The sequence below is a fragment of the Cardiocondyla obscurior genome, linkage group LG17, assembly GCF_019399895.1.
Source record: "Cardiocondyla obscurior isolate alpha-2009 linkage group LG17, Cobs3.1, whole genome shotgun sequence".
Lineage (NCBI taxonomy): Eukaryota > Metazoa > Arthropoda > Insecta > Hymenoptera > Formicidae > Cardiocondyla > Cardiocondyla obscurior.
Genome location: NC_091880.1, coordinates 4,769,017 through 4,789,266, shown reverse-complemented (window position 1 = coordinate 4,789,266; position 20,250 = coordinate 4,769,017). Strand labels below are relative to the sequence as shown.

Sequence of the window (20,250 nt, the reverse complement as noted above, 5' to 3'; positions counted from 1 at the left end):
CTCGTCGGTATTCCGGGATTCGGATAGATAGGGTCCGTAAATGCAGCGAGCCTGGTATTTAAATGTATGAACAAAGGTTTATTAAATGAGTAAGCACATAACGCGTATTTACAATATGTACACTAGGCGCGAAACGGCCGCGCGAGCGGCGATCGAGGTTCGACAATAGCGAGCGAAGCACGCGGTGTCGGCGTGTCCGCGACGCGCGAAGTTTCCTACGGTCACGCGCCGTACGGCGGCACGTGCGAATGCGGTATGCCGGCGCGGGAATATATCGCAGGTGTTCGCGTGTTTCGCCGAAATCTCTTGCTATTTCGCGGTATCGCTGACGCGGGAATAGATCGCGGATGTATGCGTATTTTCGCCGAAACCCTTAGGTCTTTCGCGGTATCGCTTGGCGGTTTCGCGGAGACAGGAGGTGAAGCACCGGCTTGGTGTCGCGTACTCGAGAGCGCTCGAGCGAGACAGAGATCTCTCTACCCCGTGGTCGGCGACGGTGCGATGGGAATTGTTAATTCGTGTTCGGCGATTCCACGCGCCCGGTGGTCGAGGTCCGAGATGACTCGGAGGAGGCAGAGTTCGCTCTACCCCTCGAGCTGACCGTGCCGGTGCGTTGGAAGTCGTGAGCACAAGGTTAGGAACGAGCCCCAGGATCACCTGGTGGAGACAGAGAGCGCTCTACCCCCGGATCGGCTCTAGGATGTCGGAGATGCTGCTCGCAAGCGAGCGGATCGAAGACGGTCCCGCTGAGCTCCGGCATCGCGGTTTTATACAAAAAACGAGGGCGCCGGGCTTGCGGGGCTCAGCGGGGTTACGGATGATCCTGCCGTGGCGCCGAGGATCTTGTTACGGCGTGATCGCGAAACGGTGGTCCTCGCCGTCGTTGGCGCGTTCGGTGGCGTTCGGCGGAATTCGGCTAAGCCCGTGCGGGGACTTAGCCGCGAGACGATAGCTTAGCGCGTGCTATCGCCTATTCAACATATAGATAATATAAGTTTGGGGCGCACCGCGCCCCGGGTCCCCGCCAGCGGAGTTCTGCCGACGGCCGGCCGTTGTTCTGGCCGGGACGGTGCATTCCCTGGGTGCACCGTTACACTCTATTTCATTCGTGTAATATTACGGTGTCGGGCTTAACTTATTCCTTGATTTTTTTCGCTTGTCCCGTCAGTACGCTCTTAGTCTCCGACAAGTGCATATTGTCAGAGTGGTTCTTTGTTTTAACTCATCGAATTTAAAAGTAAATTTTTTTTTTAATTAAAAAAAAATGTTTTTATTTATTTATTTACTATTTTTTTTTTTTTTTGTAATTTCTTAAAATCTACGGGGTGTATTTATCGTGGTTTTTTCGTTTCCAGTAAATTTTCCAAGGGAGCTGCAACTGGCATCAGGGGAACGGTGCTTCCGATGCCCCGCGTCCGGCTATATCGTGTTGTGCCAGGACCATCTTCTGGCACGGGCGCGGGAACACGTGTGTGTGGGGTGCAGCGGTTTATTCGAACCTCGGATGTGTGAGCCGTGCTGCACCCCGAGGACGCCGTCACCGCCTCCCCCACCCCGGGATGACTTCCGGCTGCTCTACGTCGAGGAACTCCGGCACGACGTAGACGAATTCTGGGTACCCTCCACCTGATGCCAGTGATCGGCAGGCAAAACAGATTGAATCTCTATTCGACACGAATGTTTTTTGGCGCGATGCATCCCCAGCCAACCACACCAAATCAATTGTGGAATCGCTCCACTCGTGTACTTCATGCAGTTGTAATTTGATTGTTTTCCGGATGTTCTGCATTAATCGCGCGAGCACGACCGCACCGCACAACTCGAGTCGCGGCAGCGTAATAGTCCTGCTCCTCACCGGTGCCACTCGCGACTTTGCGCACAAAAGACTCGCTTTTGCTCTGCTCTCCACGTCGACCGTCTGAACGTACACGCACGCTCTGTATGCCTTTAAGAAGGCGTCACAAAACGCATGCAAATTGATGTGTAAGACTTTAGAGCCGCAAATCACCCGGCGCGGTATTTTGATTGCACCAACACTTCGCAAATTCTCCGCGTACGCTTCCCACGCCTCGCGAAGAGCCCCGTCGAGCGGCTCGTCCCATTTTTTCTTAAACAACCATGTCTGTTGCATAATTAGCTTTGCACGCGTTAAGATTGGTCCGATCAATCCCAATGGATCCAATATTTTTTTAATTGCCGACAATAGTTCACGCTTTGTTTTAACCGGATTTTTTGTTTGCTCGATTGTGAATGGAATATATCTGAATCTGGTCGCCAACTAAATCTTAGCACCTTCATAGTGCTCGCGTCAATTTTTACCACGGACGACTCCCCACTCCGCTTGTCACAATGCGACCCGCTCACGCATCTATCATAGTTTGACCGCCACCTGTGCGTCTCAAATCCGCCGCGGTCCAATAACTCTCTCACGCGTAAAATCAATTCTGATGCTTCGCTTTTGGTATCGGCTCTGGTAATGATGTCGTCGACGTACATGTCTGCAAGTAAAACGCTCGCGGCTCGCGGAAATCGCGACGCCTCGTCCTCCGCCAGCCGTCGCACACTGCGAATGGTTAAATAAGGAGCGCTCGACTGTCCAAACGTTACAGTGTTTAACTCATATTCGTCGATCGGATTTCGCTGATCGAAACGCCATAATATTTGTTAAAATTTTTGATTGTTTCGATGTACCAAGACTTGTCGATACATCTTCTTTTATGTCGGAGGTGATCGCAATCGCATGCAGACGGAAAGGCATGAGAATGTCCACAATACTGTCTTGTAACGTGGCGCCTATCATTAACGTATCATTTAAGGAGACGCCCGAAGTGGTTCTCGCAGAGGCGTCAAACACCACGCGCAATTTAGTCGTTGTACTATCCTCGCGGATTACTCCGTGATGCGGCAGAAATACCGCGTTCTTGGAACTCTTGTCGTTGGTGACTCTTGTCATGTGATTCAAATCAATATATTCGCGGATAAAATTACAATACAATTCGCGCAGTGGCGGATCTCTTTGAAATTTTTGCTCCAGATAATGAAACCTTCACATCTCAATTCCTCTGGATTGTCCTAATAGTCCGCTATTCTCGCGAAACGGCAGTCGAACCACGAACCGTCCGGACGCGTTCCGCATGGTCGTTTTTTCATATTGTTTCTCGCATAAACCATTCTCGTAAAACAACTTCGGCTTATCGTCGGCGTATTCTTCTAATTCCCAGAACCTTCGCAACGTTCTCTCGAACGATTCTAGAGTTGTTGTCAAACAAATATGATAACTCATTTGCGTGTTAATAGCGTGACATGTTAATTGCGAAGGCACCGGGCCGGACACGATCCAACCTAATTTCGTATTCTGCAACACCGGCAATCCATCGCCAAGATCAATCTTCCCGGTTTCCAATAATTTTAAAAAGAATTTTCCCACAATCAAAGCATCGATATTACCCGGATCGCAAAAACATGGATCCGTCAACTGTAAATTATTTGGTATTAATAGGCCTGACGATTTGACGGACGTCGACGGTAACCGTTTAGTGATGCTCGGTGCAACGAAACAATATACACTCATCTCAAATTCGCTAACCCGCGATCGCATAGTTACCCTACATCCATAATTTATTGCGCAATTCATTCCGTTCAGTCCGCACACCGACTCGCACAGGTTTTCAAGTCGCAATCCTAGCTGCTTGCATGCCGCTTTTGTAATGAAATTTATCTCACTCGCGCTATCCAGCAATACGCGAATCACGGTTTTTGACCCCTTCGCTCGCACATTTACCACGGCCGTAGACATTAATACTTGCACTTTTCTTGCATCACATCGGACCATGTCGCCTCTCCCTGGTGCCCTCGACTCGTCACCGGTCATGAAACAAAGGGCCGTACTCGTACTTGAGCTTTCGGGATGAGTCTCCTTTTTATTCCTCTGTTCCGGCACCGCTACCGTCTTGGCGCTCCTTATCGGCCTGTGACACAAGGTATTGTGCTACTCACTGCAGGTTCGGCACGAGCTGAATCTACAATTTTTTACAAAATGATTATTTCCAAAACAATTAAGACAAAGCTTCAATTTCCGGACTTCATCAATTCGGCTCTCAATCGGCAGAGCGAGAAAATTCTTGCAAGTGTACAGCAGATGGTCTCCATGGCAAATATAGCATTTGCCTCCTCCCGCCGTCGTTGACATTACCGTCTTGCCCAATCTCAATGTTCGTTTGGTTGTCTTGGTCTTCTTTCTTGCATCGTCTTTGATCCCTTCAACCCTCTTCACGCCCATGGTCACTCGCTGCAGCAACTGGCAATATCCTTGTAAAAAGTCCAACATTGTTTCGGTGGTCACATCCTCAATATCCTTGATGTGATTTTTCCACTGTCGTCTCGTTGTTCCGTCTAAATTCTTCTCTATTAAATATATAATGAGTGCTCCCCAGGAGTCAGTGGAAAGTTTCATGCCGTGCAATACTCTGAGATGCTTTTGCACATGATCCACCAATTCTTGAATTGCCTCGGCAGACTCTTGGTTTACATGCGGCATTTCAAACAAGCACTGAATGTGCCGCTTCTGGATTCCTCGATTATCGTCGTATTTTTTACTGAGCAATTGCCATGCGATGTCATAATTTTCTTCTGAAATCTCTATGGATTCAATTGTCTTTACCGCCTGATCCGTCAGCGAACCTACCAGATATTGATATTTCTGGACGCTGGTCAACTCGCTCTTATGAATCAACGTTTTAAATGTTTCATGGAATCGCTTCCAATTTTTGCTCTTCCTATCGAAAGTAGGCAGCTTGATCGTGAGCAGCTTTACGTGAGCATTTCGTGCGAACACATTTGACTGCGTGCTCATTTCTTCAAAAAGCTGGGTCTGCTGCTTCAGAACCCGCTCTAACACACTGCTGTCGGATCCTCCGACAGGGCGTTCCATCAGCTGCCTCATCATGAGAGCTTGCTGGTCAAGCACCTGCTTCATTGTTACATCGCCACTCGTGCTCGTCGACGGTTGCACAGTACTTGCGGGTGGTGATACCTTATCTGCTAGTTTTGATAAGTCTGCCTTTATAGCGTAATACCGATCATCGAATTCTGTTTCGTCCGTTTGATCCACCTCATTGTATTCTTCTTCTGTGGTCACGGCCAACAATTCTTGAACCGTTGTTTGAAATTTTTGGTGGATCTCTTCCAAGCCACTCACTTTTGCCGTAATGTCCGTGTACGAAAGGTTCTGAATGTCCTTTTCTACTTGTGTAATAAATTTACGGATGTTGGTCAGTTGTCCCTTAAGATAACGTTTCTGTTTCCTGTAGTGATCCGCACTCATTTTGATAGTTCGAATTTAACGTTCCTGGATTTCACTGCACGATACGCGGAATTATCGTTACTGTTTGCTCTTTGTCTCACAACGTGCTTGTTCGCGAACTCGCTATCGTCAACACCAAACGATTCTGTTTTTGATACGATCGTGTAATTTTTTTCTCGCAAATATAGTCACTTGACGGCCAACGCACATCTACTGGACACGCGCTTCGAATGCGGCTCAAAGGACCATGTTAAGGGTGCACTAGAAACTCGTTGCATTAAAAAAAAACTTTCTTTTTAATAACGAAGCGCGTTGCCAAAAAACGGCGCCAGTCAATTTAATACTGTTTATGAAAGCGCGTGGAAGAAATAATGTTACGCAGATTTCTGAATATGCAATAGTTTTAATATAAAAGTACCAAATGATAATACACACAATCGTTAGCACGCGCAAGCAACGCGACGAAAGCAATTTAACGCACGAGAATGTATCTCGGAAAAAAACCGCACGAAAATAGAATGCTATGAAGCCTTGAGTGCTCGACAACTAAGTGCCCGGCTTCCGAGAGCCGGGCCTTTTATATTGGGAAACTTCTCAATGTTTCCACGAATTCGACCGCTAATTTCGGTGACGCTGAAAAACCGCGAAAACAAGGCTAGCTCGATAACGGAATGTACATGTACATCGCGCCTAGCAACAGAACAGCGAGGACTCGAGGACGTCAACAATGCCGGGCAAAGAAATTGAAAACAGATGTGAAAGCACGAATTCTCGCAGCATGCTGTCGACCAAAATTAATTCACACGCCGAAATTAATATTATCGTGCTCACAAGAAGTGTTTAGGCACATCTCGAACAAATACTTAAATTAAAGCGTACAATAATATACGCAATTTCAGTTTTTCTTATTATTTCGGAAAACAGATAATGCGCGTAACGCGGGATTTTAAGATCTTTCTAACGGTTCTGCGAATATAAGTAATGCGATCTTTCTTTATGCCTGGTTTTCGACGACTGCTTCGAAAAGAAGATCTCGCTTGATCTCCGTGTTTATCTTCCTAACTGAGGACAGGCATGTGTACAATTTTAAATTAACTCGTTGCTCGCACATTTATCGTTCCTCCAATACACCTGTAGACCGAGTTATCAGCAATCAAAGTTTTTTATCAAAATGTCAAATATTTTACGGTCTAGTTAAGCTACAAAAATCGAAGAATGCACCTTCGACGCGGATTTTCAGGCCCTTCAAAACGCTTTTTTTAAATATTTTTTTAACGTTTGTGGACCGAGTTATTAGCGATCAAATTTTTTTATCAAAATGTAAAATATTTTGTGGTCTAGTTGAGCTACCAAAATGGATAGTTGCGCGTTCGACGCGAGTTTTCAAGCTTTTCAAAACGATTTTTTAGAAATATTTTTTTGACACTTATGGACCAAGTTATCAACAATCAACATTTTTTATCAAAACGTCAAATATCTCGCGGACTAGTTGAGTTTAAAAATATTTGATTGCGGTATTTGACGCGGGCTTCCAAGAACTTTAAAACGCTTTTTTTATAATATTTTTCTGACGTTTGTGAATTGAGTTATGAGCGTTAAAATTTTACGCTTTTTTTATTATTTGTCAATTTTTATATATTATTTTATTCTGCACGTTAATTTACAACAGTTTTATGAAATTTAATAAGTATTTTTACAAAATTTTATTATTTGAGTCGTTTCATGAATGTCAGTATTAATGCTGTGTTTCGATTGGTGAATATTAATTGCGTGATATTTTTTGTTTGTTTTTTGCGTTATTTTTAAGTTTTCATACATTATTTTATTCTGCACATTAATTTACAACAGTTTAATGCAATTTAATAAGTATTTTTACAAAATTTTATAATTCAAGTCGTTTCATGAATGTCAGTATTAATGCCGTTTCTATTGGTGAATAACCATCGCGAGATATTTTAAGCTTGTTATTTGCGTCATTTATTAGTTTTTATAGATTATTCTATTTTGTACGTTAATTTACAATCGTTTAATGCAATATAATAATTAATTTTACAAAATTTTATAAAAACATCGAAAAAAGTTAAAAAGATCGATGTATTTGCAGCGACGGTAAACCGAATTACCGACAAAATTTCTAACACTTTATTCCGAGATTACTCCACAAAGATGACCGAATAAAATACTGTGACGGCTACAGAGCACTAAGATGAAATACAACTAATTAATACTTGAGACAGTAAGAAAAAGTAAAAAAGAAGCACACACAATGATTTTAAATATATCTCTACATTGAATTATCTGTTTAAATTAAGTTTTTGTGAAATATGACATTTTTAATTTCAAATATGTCAATTTCACATTTATAAGTAACTGTAACTAATTTTCTTCTTAATTTTTAGAGCTGTCGACGTGCACATCACTCTCTCAGCATGGAATCTGGAAAATAAAATTATTGGTCAAGTAGGGTGACGGCCAAACTCCGAATTGATATTGGGGGCCTCACGCGGCGACAATGTGAAATTCCGATGTCAGGTCGTGTGGGTATACGTACGGTCGGGTCGGGTTTGTATATGTACTCACACGATTGCACCGCTCGCGTGAACGCACCGCAAGAGAGGAAAGATAAAGAAAAATGGATGCAACTCTCTTCTCCTTGTTCCTACAATATTTTGCTTTAGCCGAGAGCTAGCGCCAGAAAACTCTTTCTGCCCTCTCGCGGCCAGAAAGCAGTAACGTCGCAACAGAAATGGGTATCCATTTCTTGACAATTTATCAAAAAAAATTTAATACTGCTTTGTGGCAAAGGCATATGTTTCGCCACTAAAAGGCAAAACATCCGCCCTAGACGATCGACACCGTCTCCGAGGATATCCGGACGAATACCGGCCCGGACAACGCCGTCTCCGAAGATATCCGGACGAATACCGGCCCGGACAACGCCGGATGCGCTACACAGAGTTCGTCGGACGACCACCGGTCCGACGATAGCACGCGCCGCCGAGTTGAGAGTGGGAGTTCCCCCACTCTTATCTCGGCGGCTATATAAGTTCGAGTTCGCGGCAGAGCAGGCACCTTTCCGGTTCCGATCCTCGACCAGAGCACATCTTCCAGATCCTAAGGCTTCGGACGCTCCCGAAGCCTCTCGCATACTCTCCGACTCGGGAGCTTTCGAGTCGACTCCGGACGCACCCGGTGAGAGTTGGGCGCTCCCAAGGCAGAGTATAAATTCAGGTTTCTGGAAACCTTAGGCGCTCCCGAGGCTCCACCACCGAGGCGACCGGATACCGCCGGCGCCCCAGGACACTCCGGACTACCGAGATCCCCTAGACGAGCGCTTCCGTCTAAGCTTTGGATCTATTGTACGGCCGTTAACCGACGACACCGCCGCGGTCGGGCGCTTCCAACTGCCGTCGTCCTCCAGGGCACTTCGTGCCGATACGATCCCCCGGACGGGCGCTCCCGTCCGGCACCGAATCCGCTGCGCGACAGCTAGTCGCCGGCATCGCCGCGGTTGAGCGCTCCCGACCGCTGCTCCTCGGGTTATCCCGAGCAACCTCGGCTTTCCCGACGGGCGTTCCCGTCGGCCCAGGCCGCATCTAAACCCGACCTATCGCGGTCCATCGAATCCGCGCGAACCCTGGCTCCGGTTAGCCTAAATCCGGCAAAGACTACGCGACGCGGGAAAGTCGCTACCGTTACATGGCGCCCGAACAGTAGATTCAACCAACGCAACGACAACGGATTAACTTCATGAAGAGCTGGATTTACGAACGAAATAAAGCCAGGCTAACGGCCGAGTTAAAACGACTCAGGTTAGAGTGCGACGAACCAATTGAAGCACTAAGGAACAAGCTAAAGAAACACGTGGAAAGCAATCCCGAATTTCGACCAATGGCGAAGGCAACGGACGTACAGTTGCCACCACACATCGCGATCGATATGGCGGACGACGACGACGACGCATTAGTGATCTCGGTAAATCAGGGAAAAGTGATGGATTAGATCAGAAAGTGGGGCTGCCACTTTGACAGACGAAACCCATGTGGATTCCTAGAGAGGATAGAGAAGTTACAAAGAGCATATGGGTACCCAAATGCTATCAGGACTTCCAGAGTTACCCCGCGGGGACGCGCTCTTGTGGTACAGAAACAACCAGAGCACATGGTGATCATGGAGAGATTTTGAAACAAATTTCCGCGCGCAATTTCTACCCAAACGACTCCGAACACAGATGCTACGCGAGATACAATCCCGAGCACAAAAACCACTAGAACCGTTCTGTCAATACGTAACAGCCATACAGACACTGATGCGACGGGCGGGATGTCTCTCAGAGAGAGAGAGAGCAACTAGATTGTATTCATGAAAACTTGCAACCTGAATACAAACTCTATATTAAAATAAAGGACGTGCGAAGTTTAACAGACCTAATCGACCAGACCACGGAATACGAAGAAATCCGTAAGCAGGTGGAATTAATCCGGATACTCGACACTCCTGCACCAGTCGTCGCCGCAGCAACCTATAACCGGGAGGATTGCTGTTGGCGATGTAAACAGAGAGGGCACACTCGGCAAAATTGCCGAGAAGCACCGAAGAAATTTTGCTCTTGATGCGAGAAAGACGGGATCCTGACGAAAGAATGTCATCCATTCCAGGGAAACGACCGACGGACCGGAAGCGACGCCACCGCCAATCAGTCCGCATACAACCAAAACTAAGATTCCTTCCGCGGCCGCACCTACAAGTAACTATCGTGAATTAGAACATAGAAGCACTGATGGACTCCGGATCCGAAATCTCGTGTATTAACGCGGAAACACTAAAGATGGCGGAATTATTTCACTTTGCATCAGGAAGTAACTCAAGGAGCGTCAGGATGGCGGATGGGGGCACTATCAACCCGAATAGCAGTATCACGTTGCCCATTCAAGTACAAGGGCGAGTATATTGGTACGAGTTTCTGGTCATGCCAAAATCCAGAAACGCTATGCTGATCGGAGTAGATCTATGGACAAAGCTAGGCCTAACGTTGCGGCCACCACCGCAAGAAAAGAACAAGCCGGAGAATCAGCTGTATGACGGCCGGGTTGGTGACCCAATCAACGGAGGAAAAGCAAATGCTACAAGAATTCCTAAAAAGAGAATTGCAAAAATTCGAAGTAGTGTCGGGGCCTACCGAACTGGCAACACACTACTTACGAGTAAAAAAGGGTCAAATACCGATTAAGCAACGGTATCGTCCACGCAACCCTGCGATGCAGGAAGTGATCAGCAAGGAAGTACATCGAATGGAGCAGGAGGGGATTATTGAACCATCACAAGGAGTATGGAGCTCTCCGATTGTGCTAGTGAAGAAGAAAGATGGAAAATACCGGTTCTGTGTGGACTTTAGGAAGGTGGATGCAGTCACCGAAAAAGACGCGTACCCGCTACCCCAGGTTTAACGCGACACTGGACAAATTGCGGGGAGCCCGGTATCTGACGACACTAGATTTAAAGGAGGGGTATTGGCAGATACTTTTAGCGAAGGAAAGCCGTTCAATTACAACATTTACGGTTCCGGGGAAAGGCCTCTTTCAGTTCCGAGTAATGCCGTTCGGACTGCATTCGGCACCAACGACTTTTCAGAGGTTGCTCGACAATTATATCGGACAACGGGACATAACTAAAATCGAAACAGTTGAAAGAATTACTTCAGGCCTGGAAGATCGAACATCGCACGACCCCAGTATACACGCCACAATGCAATCCGGTGGAGAGAACAAACCGCACGATTAAGACTATGATTGCGCAGTTCACGGGCCGCAACCACCGACGATGGGACGAGCACTTAGGTCCTCTGCAATTTGCGTATAACACGGCACGACACGAGGCGATCGGATATACCCCGGCATACATAAACCACGGTCGAGAGCTAGCACTGCCACATCCAGAAGACAGACGACATTCGACACCAACAAGCTCGCATTAAACACGGCGGTGGTTGGAAGACGCGTACAAAGTAGTACGAATAAACATGGCGCGGGCCTTCCAGCACCAGGAATCACACTACAATCTAAGACGCCGAGAATAGCGATCGAAAGTAGGAGATATAGTGTGGAAACGCGAACACACGCTGTCTAAAAAAAGCGCGGGAATTAATGCAAAACTAGCTGCGAAAGACACCGGACCAATGACGGTTAGTAAAATCCACTCACCCGTAATCGTGGATTTACGGGACGCACATAAAAAGATTCATAAACACATTCATGTGCACGACCTTAATGCTTTCTGCACACCAGCGCGACAACGCGACGCGCGATAAGCGATATGCGATAAATCGCAAGAACAGAATTTTTATTTGTTCACACAAGCGAGATAGCGGACGTTAAACTCACTATGCCTTGTTAACCTATGTGAGAACCTACAGGTGCTACATAAGTGTTGTTTAATGTAAGTACAATAATAAGTGCGCTAATTTAGCAAAATAACTTCTCCCGATATTGGAAGAAAACTCTCCTAATATCATCGTACGACTAAATTTTTTAGATAACTTATACACGGAACAAAAAAAGCACATTTGTGCGCATTTATATTACTGAGCAAATTGCAAGATTATTTTTAAGAATTTTTGTTTTAAAGGTATTTTTGTTTTATCATTAAATAATATTTTAAAATTTATCTTTTTTTTGAAGGTTTATATAATATAATATAATATGACTTGTGCATCTTTTTTAGGTTTAAGACTAAATATAATAGACAATAAACAGCGTAAACTGTTTCTACTTGTATTATATTTTATACAAAAGAAAAGTATAATAATCGATACAAATACACAGCTACTTTTAGCTATTTGCTTTGCTCAGTTAAGAAGAAGAAAAGTCAATATATATTGTAAACAAAAACGTCGATGGTGAGTCAGGCCCATTAATCAAAAACGTAATGAACAAGGTGATGGAAATCATTTAATCAAAGAAATGAGACTTTATGATACAGAAGTTCATTTTCAGTATACTCGTCTTACAATTAGTGAATTTGATAATTTTATAACACCTCCCCCTTTCTAATCTTCCGTGTGGCCGGACACGTTCAAGCGACCCGCCGCGGCGATCGGCGAGTCGTCGCGTGTATCTAGGCCCAGTCGGGGTGTCCGCGGAAAAGAGCGAAAGCAATTGTAGTCTCGTGTTCGGCTATTTACATTTATTGGTGGTTTTATATATACACGGCTATTTACACGTTCTATATACAGGTGTATCGTGACGCGGCGCTTGTCGCACGGGCGATGTCAACAGACTTTCGTCGGTACGGTAAAGTCGCGTGAGTTTAATCGCGATATCTTAATACGGGACCCCTAATGAGGAACGCGGTTTTTCGGGAGTGGGAGCGCGGGGGCAATCGCCGAGAACGCTCGGCAGAGACGAAGCACGCTTCACCTCTGGACTGCACCGCGCTCGTAAGGAACCGCCTAAGCGGTTTGAGATGAGACCGGGGCGTCTGCCACGGGATAAACCGAGAACGCTCGGCGGAGGCGAAGCACGCTTCACCCCGCTTTATCCGTTGTGACAGGCGGTCCTGGAACTCGCGTGGAAGGACACGGGGTTGCGGCTAAGAATCCTTGGCAGAGGCCGAGAACGCTCGACTCCTGTGCTTAGCGACTCCTAAGGTTTATCGTCTGGAAGGCTACTGAGCGGAGACCCGGTGCGGAGCTCGGTAGATCGGAAGACTGGTCCGGATCGCTCTGAGTCCGGCCTTTTTATACGGTATTTTGCGTAGCCCGGGATACTCGGGTTCCCGGGGGTTGGCGTCGCAGCGCTCGTCGCGGGCGTTATTATTATTAATTTTCACGCGACGCGGAACGGCGGTACGCTTGTTTATAACGGCGCGCTGCGCGTTAACATTTGCGGCGTTTAAAAGGGTCGAGGCGCACCGCGCCCCTATTCCCGCCGGACGATGTTCGGTCCGGCGGGCCGGTCGACGTTCGCCGGAACGAGGTAGGCGCCTACCTCGTTACAATTTATTACACATAGGAGGATCCAAAATACAAAAAATAGCAACACATTATCGAGATCTTATATCAGCACGTGACAGATTATACTTGACATTAAGGTAAGTTCTAATATTAATATAATATACATATTTAGTTTTAAGATATATTTACTATTGCAGATTTTTGGCTACAAGAGATTCTACGTCTTCAATTGCATTTGCTTATCGATGTGAACGCAGTACTGTATCTATGATAATATTAGAAACGTGTGAAAGCTTATGGGATGTTCTCCAAAATGAATTATTTGAACCATCGCGATATAAGTGGAAAGAAATTGCGAAAGATTTTGAAGATTGTTGGAACTTTCCACACTGTATTAGAGCTTTAGATGGCAAGCACGTAAATATACAGGTATGATAATATATTTAATGATTTTAACATGTAACTTAATATTTTATAAATAACTTTTTTGTAGGCTCCACCACATTCTGGTTCAACATTTTACAACTATAAAGAAAACCATAGTATTAATTTAATGGCAGTAACATCAGTAAAATATAAATTTGTATTAGTAGACATAGGTGGAGAGGATCGACATAATGACGGAGGAATTTTCAAAAATTCTACCATAGGCTATAGATTTCAGCAAAATAAAATGTATTTACCCGATCCAACACCAGTTACTGAAGGAGGAAAAGCATTACCTTACATGTTGGTTGCAGATGAAGCATTTCAATTAAATACTTATACATTACGACCGTATCCAGGAAATACATTAACAAATGAACAAAGAGTGTTTAATTATCGATTAAGTCGAGCACGTAGAGTTGTAGAAAATACATTTGGTATAATGGTAGCACGATGACGCATTTTTGCAAAGCCAATTAATACATCTCTAAAAACAGCTGAAAGTATTGTAAAAGCATGTGTAGTTTTACATAATTAATGTATGGATAAAAGTAAATATTGCAACAACGGTTTTGCTGATGAAATACGTGATGACGTGGATATGCCTGAAGAATGGAGAACAATATTTGCAAATAATATTGGTATAGCGCCATTACGAAACGATGGCAGTAATACACATTCTCTCGTTTAGCTGCTAGTATAAGAGAAAATTAAAAAAATTTTTTTCTGAATGAAGGAGCAATCTGTAGGCAATAGATTTTATGCGGTGGATGGTAATATATATTAACAATGTAAATAAAACAAAAATATATTATTTTAAACATTACATAAATAAATGTATATCTTTATTTTATTATAATATTGCAGTATACATTTATTATAACAAATTAAACACAAAATTATTTATTAAAAATGTAATTTATTCAACAGTATTAAATAAAATAATAATTCTATAAACTTAAGTCAAGTTTTATTTAATAAATTCTTATATTAATATATTTTTCTTTAACAAAAAATGTAAGTTTTTTAAGTCTTTTAAATTGTATTAAATCTTGAACTTTTTTGGTACTTAATCGTAAGTCTTTGTACATTTTTGGTAATTAAACGTAACGTAAAACTTTGGTACTTAAACGTAAAATAAAACTTTGTACATTTTTTGTACTTAAACCTAATTTTACTTTTTCTTTATTCTTTTTGTAATAATAATAAACTTTATTAAATAAAAATAAACTTTAATGTAATAATAGTAAAACTAAAAATTAACTTTAGTTAATAAATTTTTGTAACAATCTATTAATCTGTAACAAAAAATAATTTTTTTTAAATTGCATTCAGTCTTTCTTTATATTATTTTACTGTTACTACGAACACGAGAGCGCAAGTGCTGGGAAGTTTTTTTGGCAATTATAAAAAAAGAGAACTGATTAATTTGTTCTTATCTTTGAGATGCGATTTATTCTTGCTTTATTACACAATAAGAATCTAAGCTGATTCGCGATGTTAGTCGTCGAACTAGCGTAGCGAGACTGACGCCGGGTCGAAAAAGTCGCTTGGATCTGCAGCGAGATCCTTTGTTCTAAATGTTATCTTCGGGGGTTCCCGACGCTCGGGGAACCAGACAGCTCAATTTTCATATGCGTTTGCTGTTTCCAGGCCCAATGATAGGGCACGTAATAAAGTTTTAAACGATTTTTTTTGTTAGCGAGATCCTACGCTGAAAATCTCATATTAACGGCGCGTCGCTAAGGTGCCAGAAATATTATACACAGTTTTATGTTCTTTTTCAACATTTACTAACTAACGTACTTTTTTTGTAATTTAAAAACTATAAAAACATATTTCTTTCTTGTCGTATGCTTCTTTCTTAATTAGCATTTCTAGTTTCATAAGATCGTTCATAATCGTATGTTTTGCTTCTAAATAATATCGATGATTTAATTTTTTTAACATTGTTTTAAGAAAATTACAAAATGTAGCTGCTTCGCTCAAAGATTGAGCAACTTGTTCCATAATAAACAATTCAAGTTTATCGGGATGTCCTTTACGAGATTTTTTGGATTTTGGACTATCTAAATCTTCAGATATAGATAAAGAAAACTTTTCACGTTTTGTACTTTTATATGCACTATGCATAGCTATAAAAACCAAAAAAGTAATATTAGTAACAATGTGAATATATCATTTATTTCATTTTAATAACAGAAATTCTAGTTTCTTTAAATGTTGGTTTTGTATTTGTGTCTTCATTCGTATTCATTGTATTAGTGTTTTCACAAGAATCAAATTCTTCATTTAAATTTGTAATTCCTTGTAGATTACTAAATATTCTAAAAAAAGGAATAAAAATATTCATGCATTCATACAATATTGTATTGATATTATATCTTTTAGATGACAAAAATAACAAAATTATTTGAGTATATTTAACTTACCTTCTATGTTGTACAGTAGATTTTAAAAACTTTATTTGTTCGTAAAATTTCCAATTGTTTTTTATTTTATTTGCAGCTGCACTGCCACTTGCTGTACAACTTTTTTCTTGCTTGTACTTTCTCAAAAAAGTGTCTCGTAAATTTTTCCATTTTTTTGACAAACTTTTGGATCTAAATCTATAATATTTAACAAAAAAATAATCTACTTTACATATAAATATACAGGGTGTCCCACCGTTAGTGTGACAACGCTCGTAGGGGGGTAGATCTCGTTAAGCTGAGCATAAAAGTCCTTATCCACTTTGCGTTTTTTCAAATCATATTCGAGATATAAATTTTTAAAAATTTATATAATACAGCGTATGAGTTTTACGTTCTATAAGAAAATAGCACGGCCTACTCAATCACGCATGGACCGACGCTCGGTTGTAAAAGTGCCGGCCCGGCTGTCTCGCCGCTAATAATATTACAATTGGGTGGTTGCTTAGCAAGCGTCGGTACATGCGTGATTGAGTAGGCCGTGCTATTTTCTTATAAAACGTAAAACTCATACGCTGTATTATACAAATTTTTTAAAATTCTCGCTCGCTTATCCTACGCCGCTTTCTCGGGATCACTCGCCACCCGTTTCCGTCGCACGCTATCGCCGGAGAGAGCGAGAACCGCGCCGAACTTCGGCAGGCGGACTGACTCGTCCCCCCTCTCTTGGGTCCCGCCGCTTTTCCGCGCGCGATGTCGCCGTTAGTTTTTCGCGGGCGCAGCTGCCCTCGCGGGGCCCTATCACTAACTAGTTTATCGGCGCGCGTTTCGGATGGGATACGTGACTCGGCTTCCGCAACGTCTCCCTCGTCGTCGGATCCTCGTAGTACGACGTATCCGTGCAGCATGATTTTGGCCGCGAATTATGTCCAGTGCTCAGGGGTCGGGTGGCCTCCTTTCCCGGGCACTTCTGTGGGTCCGGAGGTATCCCAGGATCTCTCTGACGCTCCTCCGTCCCCCGGTATCGTCTTTCCAGCTCGTACCCTCTCGCTGTCGTGTTCCCGCGCTCCGTCCTCCGTCCCTTGGGGTCCACGATCGCTCTCCGCCCGGTTCAGCGCCGTTTAATTAAACAAAAATATTCGCGGATAATTGCGCGCTCGCACACAGTATATGGGCCTTCGGAGGTGTCGCCGTTTCTCCCTTTACCCCTCCCTTTTTGTCTTTCTATTCAGACTATGCTATCGAGCCTTGCATTGACCCGTGACGGCCGCGGGGAGCTGCGGCAAGGCAGCGAAGCCGCCACGTCACAGTACATACTAAGAACTTGTCTTATTTCTTCCCAGGCTTTTCGCACTGTGTCCATTCCTCTTATTTTTATATCCATTGTATGGTCCCATAAACATGATCTTTCTTGCACTTCGGATATTAGAATTTCTTCTATTACAAAAGTGTCAAACTACAAATCTCCTGGCTGCAAATATAAATATGTTTATACAAAGTAATAATTAAACAAGTAATATATTATTATTCAATAATATATACTTAATTTAACCTAAAACAATTATTATAATATTTAATTGTGCTATATAACATTGACTAATATTTATATTTACAGGTACATTTTCTGTATTACTGTCTAAATGATATTCAGATTGCATTTCTGTTGCACTTTTTATAGCTGATCCAATTTTTCCAAGTTTGTCAAATTTCTTGCACATGGCGTTGTCGCGTGGTCGCGTGCGATAAATCTTCAATTTTCACCAACTTTCGTTGCGATGTCGCGACCTATAGCGCGACGGATATAACGTCTGATAATGCAGTGCGCTGATTGGACATCGCGCGTCGCGCGTCGCGTTGTCGCGCTGGTGTGTAGAAGGCATAAGACAGGTCCCCCACCAGACGATAAATCACGTGACCCGGCAGCAGGGTATATAAAGCAGGCAGCCGGGACCAGTGCTTCAATAGCCAGCAGTGATGAGAATTTTAGCTCCGAGCAACATCGATGTTGCTGGAGTGGGGAACCACGGACACACGTCGACGTCCTGTCGGTGAGCGCGCCTCGCTCGGCCACGCTCGGCCTCGCTCGGCTTGCAGAAGAGGACAGATATATATATATGTTCCGTCTTCTTTGCACCGAGGCAGCTACGAGTCGTAGTCTACGTCGGCCTACGAGCCTACGACTACAATGAGTGCACACATCGCGCGATGCGACCCGCGTGAATCGCGGGCACTAAGATACATGTTTCTTTGCAGGTTGTATATTAGAATACGATGTGATCTTCCGCACTACCCAGGAAATGCAACTTACAGTGCGTTAGGTTTTTTAACGTACGTATGATATAGCTACCGGCGAAGGTCCACGTGGACCTTCGCCGATAGCTATATCATACCATATTTTTAATATTTTTACCATTTCTAAATTGTCCAACACGCAATGTGTCCGACAAATTTAATATTAAATTGTTAATAAATTAACTGTCTAACACGCAAAGTGTCCAACAGCAAAATTGGCAAAATACGCGCCGATCAAGTTAACCCGGCGTTTCCGGCCGGAACACGACGGTTCTCGAACAATTGCGGTTGCCACCTGCAAATTGTTGAGTGCTATGATTTTGACATAGCAAAAGTCGGGTATATTAGAGGGCGACCACGGGCCGCCCGCGGGCATTTGCAAGTATAACGTGGTACGCACCAACGCCGTCTGTTATTTCTCTAATCGCAAGGAAATCGCATAAGGAAGGACGCTGTAACAGGAAGAATAAAACAGTGCAATAATTAGAGTTCAACTACGCTTCTTTATTCTTCCACTCTTTTATTTATTCCGCACCTAAGTCCGAAGAACGGAGCCCACAACACCCCCGTGGTGCAATAACTGAAAAAATTAATCAATGCCTGGATTTTTGTAATTTACAAAAATTAACAGAAATGGAAATTGAATTCATAGATGAATATTGTCAAGTATGCTTTTAAGCATTTTAAGTTATAATATGTATATCATATATGTATAAGTTGTAATATATAATATGTGTTTAATAATAAATATTACTTTATTATTTTGTCTAGTTTACGATAATGAAACCTTTAGCGCAAGCATAAGATGTATTATATGGTCAGAATAGCATGTATGTGGGGTATTTATTACCTATATTGGAAACTATAGTAGATAAATTAGAAAAACTCAGTTCCAGTGAATTAAATTATTGTCAAGCATTAATTACAGCTATACAACAAGGTTTAAGTAAAAGGTATTATATAATATATAATTTGTTTTATTAATTTAATTAAAGTAATAAAATTAAATAAAAAGTTTAAATAAAATTCAATAAATTTCAATAACGAATACATTTATTGATTAATTCCAAATATTTAATTTCAGATTTTTAACCATACTTGAAAAAAAGGATTTTATCATAGCCAGTTGCTTACATCCAAAGTTTAAATCAAATTGGGCAAGCGGAGAAAAGAAAAAAATTGCTAAAAGTTATTTAAAGGATTTATTGGAAATATCTATTTAGAATTCTCCAAATATTTAAAAAAAAAGAAAACAATGAAGATTTTTTTACTTTTAAATCAACTAAAGAAGTTGAATCTCCACAGAAAGTGTTATATCAATTTTTAAAGTCGAGTAACAGCAGCACAAATATGTTAAATAATTATAAAACAATTAAAAAATTTTTCACTAGATACAAAAGATATTGCCGAGTAACGCTCCGGTAGAACAGATGTTTAGTATCGGTTGTTCGGTAATAACACTCCAAAAGGGACGTCTGCAAGATAATGTAATTGAATACTAAATTCTTTTTAAATTTAATAAAAATTTTTATTAGTGATTGCATTAATAAAAAAATTTGTTTTTCAAAATTATTAATTTTTAAAAGATTATTATACTGTCACGATATTTTCTCTCCTCCGCGAGGAGGGGAATCGCGAGCAAAAAGAGACGACCGTGCACGGATGGAAAATCCATGCACTGTCGTGACACGAGGAGAAGGGAGGGAGGAGGGGTCGCGGTACCTCGGCCGTATTCCGGCGCGGGACGGCGTAAGCCGATAACGCGATAGTTTTGAGCGCCAGGCACGGGCCCAGCCGTGCCGATTCTATTCACAAATGTTTTGTTCTCTTAATAATTCACGGCAAACTCAAACGGCCGTTACGCGCGG

General features: G+C 42.6%; 2 protein-coding genes and 2 pseudogenes across 2 annotated transcripts; 2 read left to right on the top strand and 2 right to left on the bottom strand.

Annotated features, from left to right (window-relative positions):
* Positions 1 to 3,046: 3,046 nt before the first annotated feature.
* Positions 3,047 to 3,571, bottom strand: LOC139109420 (uncharacterized). The gene has a single exon (XM_070668468.1). The coding sequence runs from the start codon at positions 3,569 to 3,571 to the stop codon at positions 3,047 to 3,049; it is 525 nt and encodes a 174-aa protein (XP_070524569.1).
* A 9,067-nt stretch (positions 3,572 to 12,638) lies between these two features.
* On the top strand, positions 12,639 to 14,217 carry LOC139109419 (uncharacterized; annotated as a pseudogene).
* A 1,280-nt stretch (positions 14,218 to 15,497) lies between these two features.
* On the bottom strand, positions 15,498 to 17,808 carry LOC139109418 (uncharacterized). The gene is made up of 5 exons (XM_070668467.1): positions 17,704 to 17,808; positions 17,551 to 17,561; positions 16,112 to 16,288; positions 15,880 to 16,006; positions 15,498 to 15,776 (listed from the first exon to the last, which is right to left on the bottom strand). Exons 1-5 carry the CDS (start codon positions 17,806 to 17,808, stop codon positions 15,498 to 15,500), a joined length of 699 nt encoding a protein of 232 aa, XP_070524568.1.
* Positions 17,809 to 18,064: 256 nt separating this feature from the next.
* LOC139109417 (uncharacterized) lies at positions 18,065 to 19,917 on the top strand (annotated as a pseudogene).
* Positions 19,918 to 20,250: the final 333 nt, after the last annotated feature.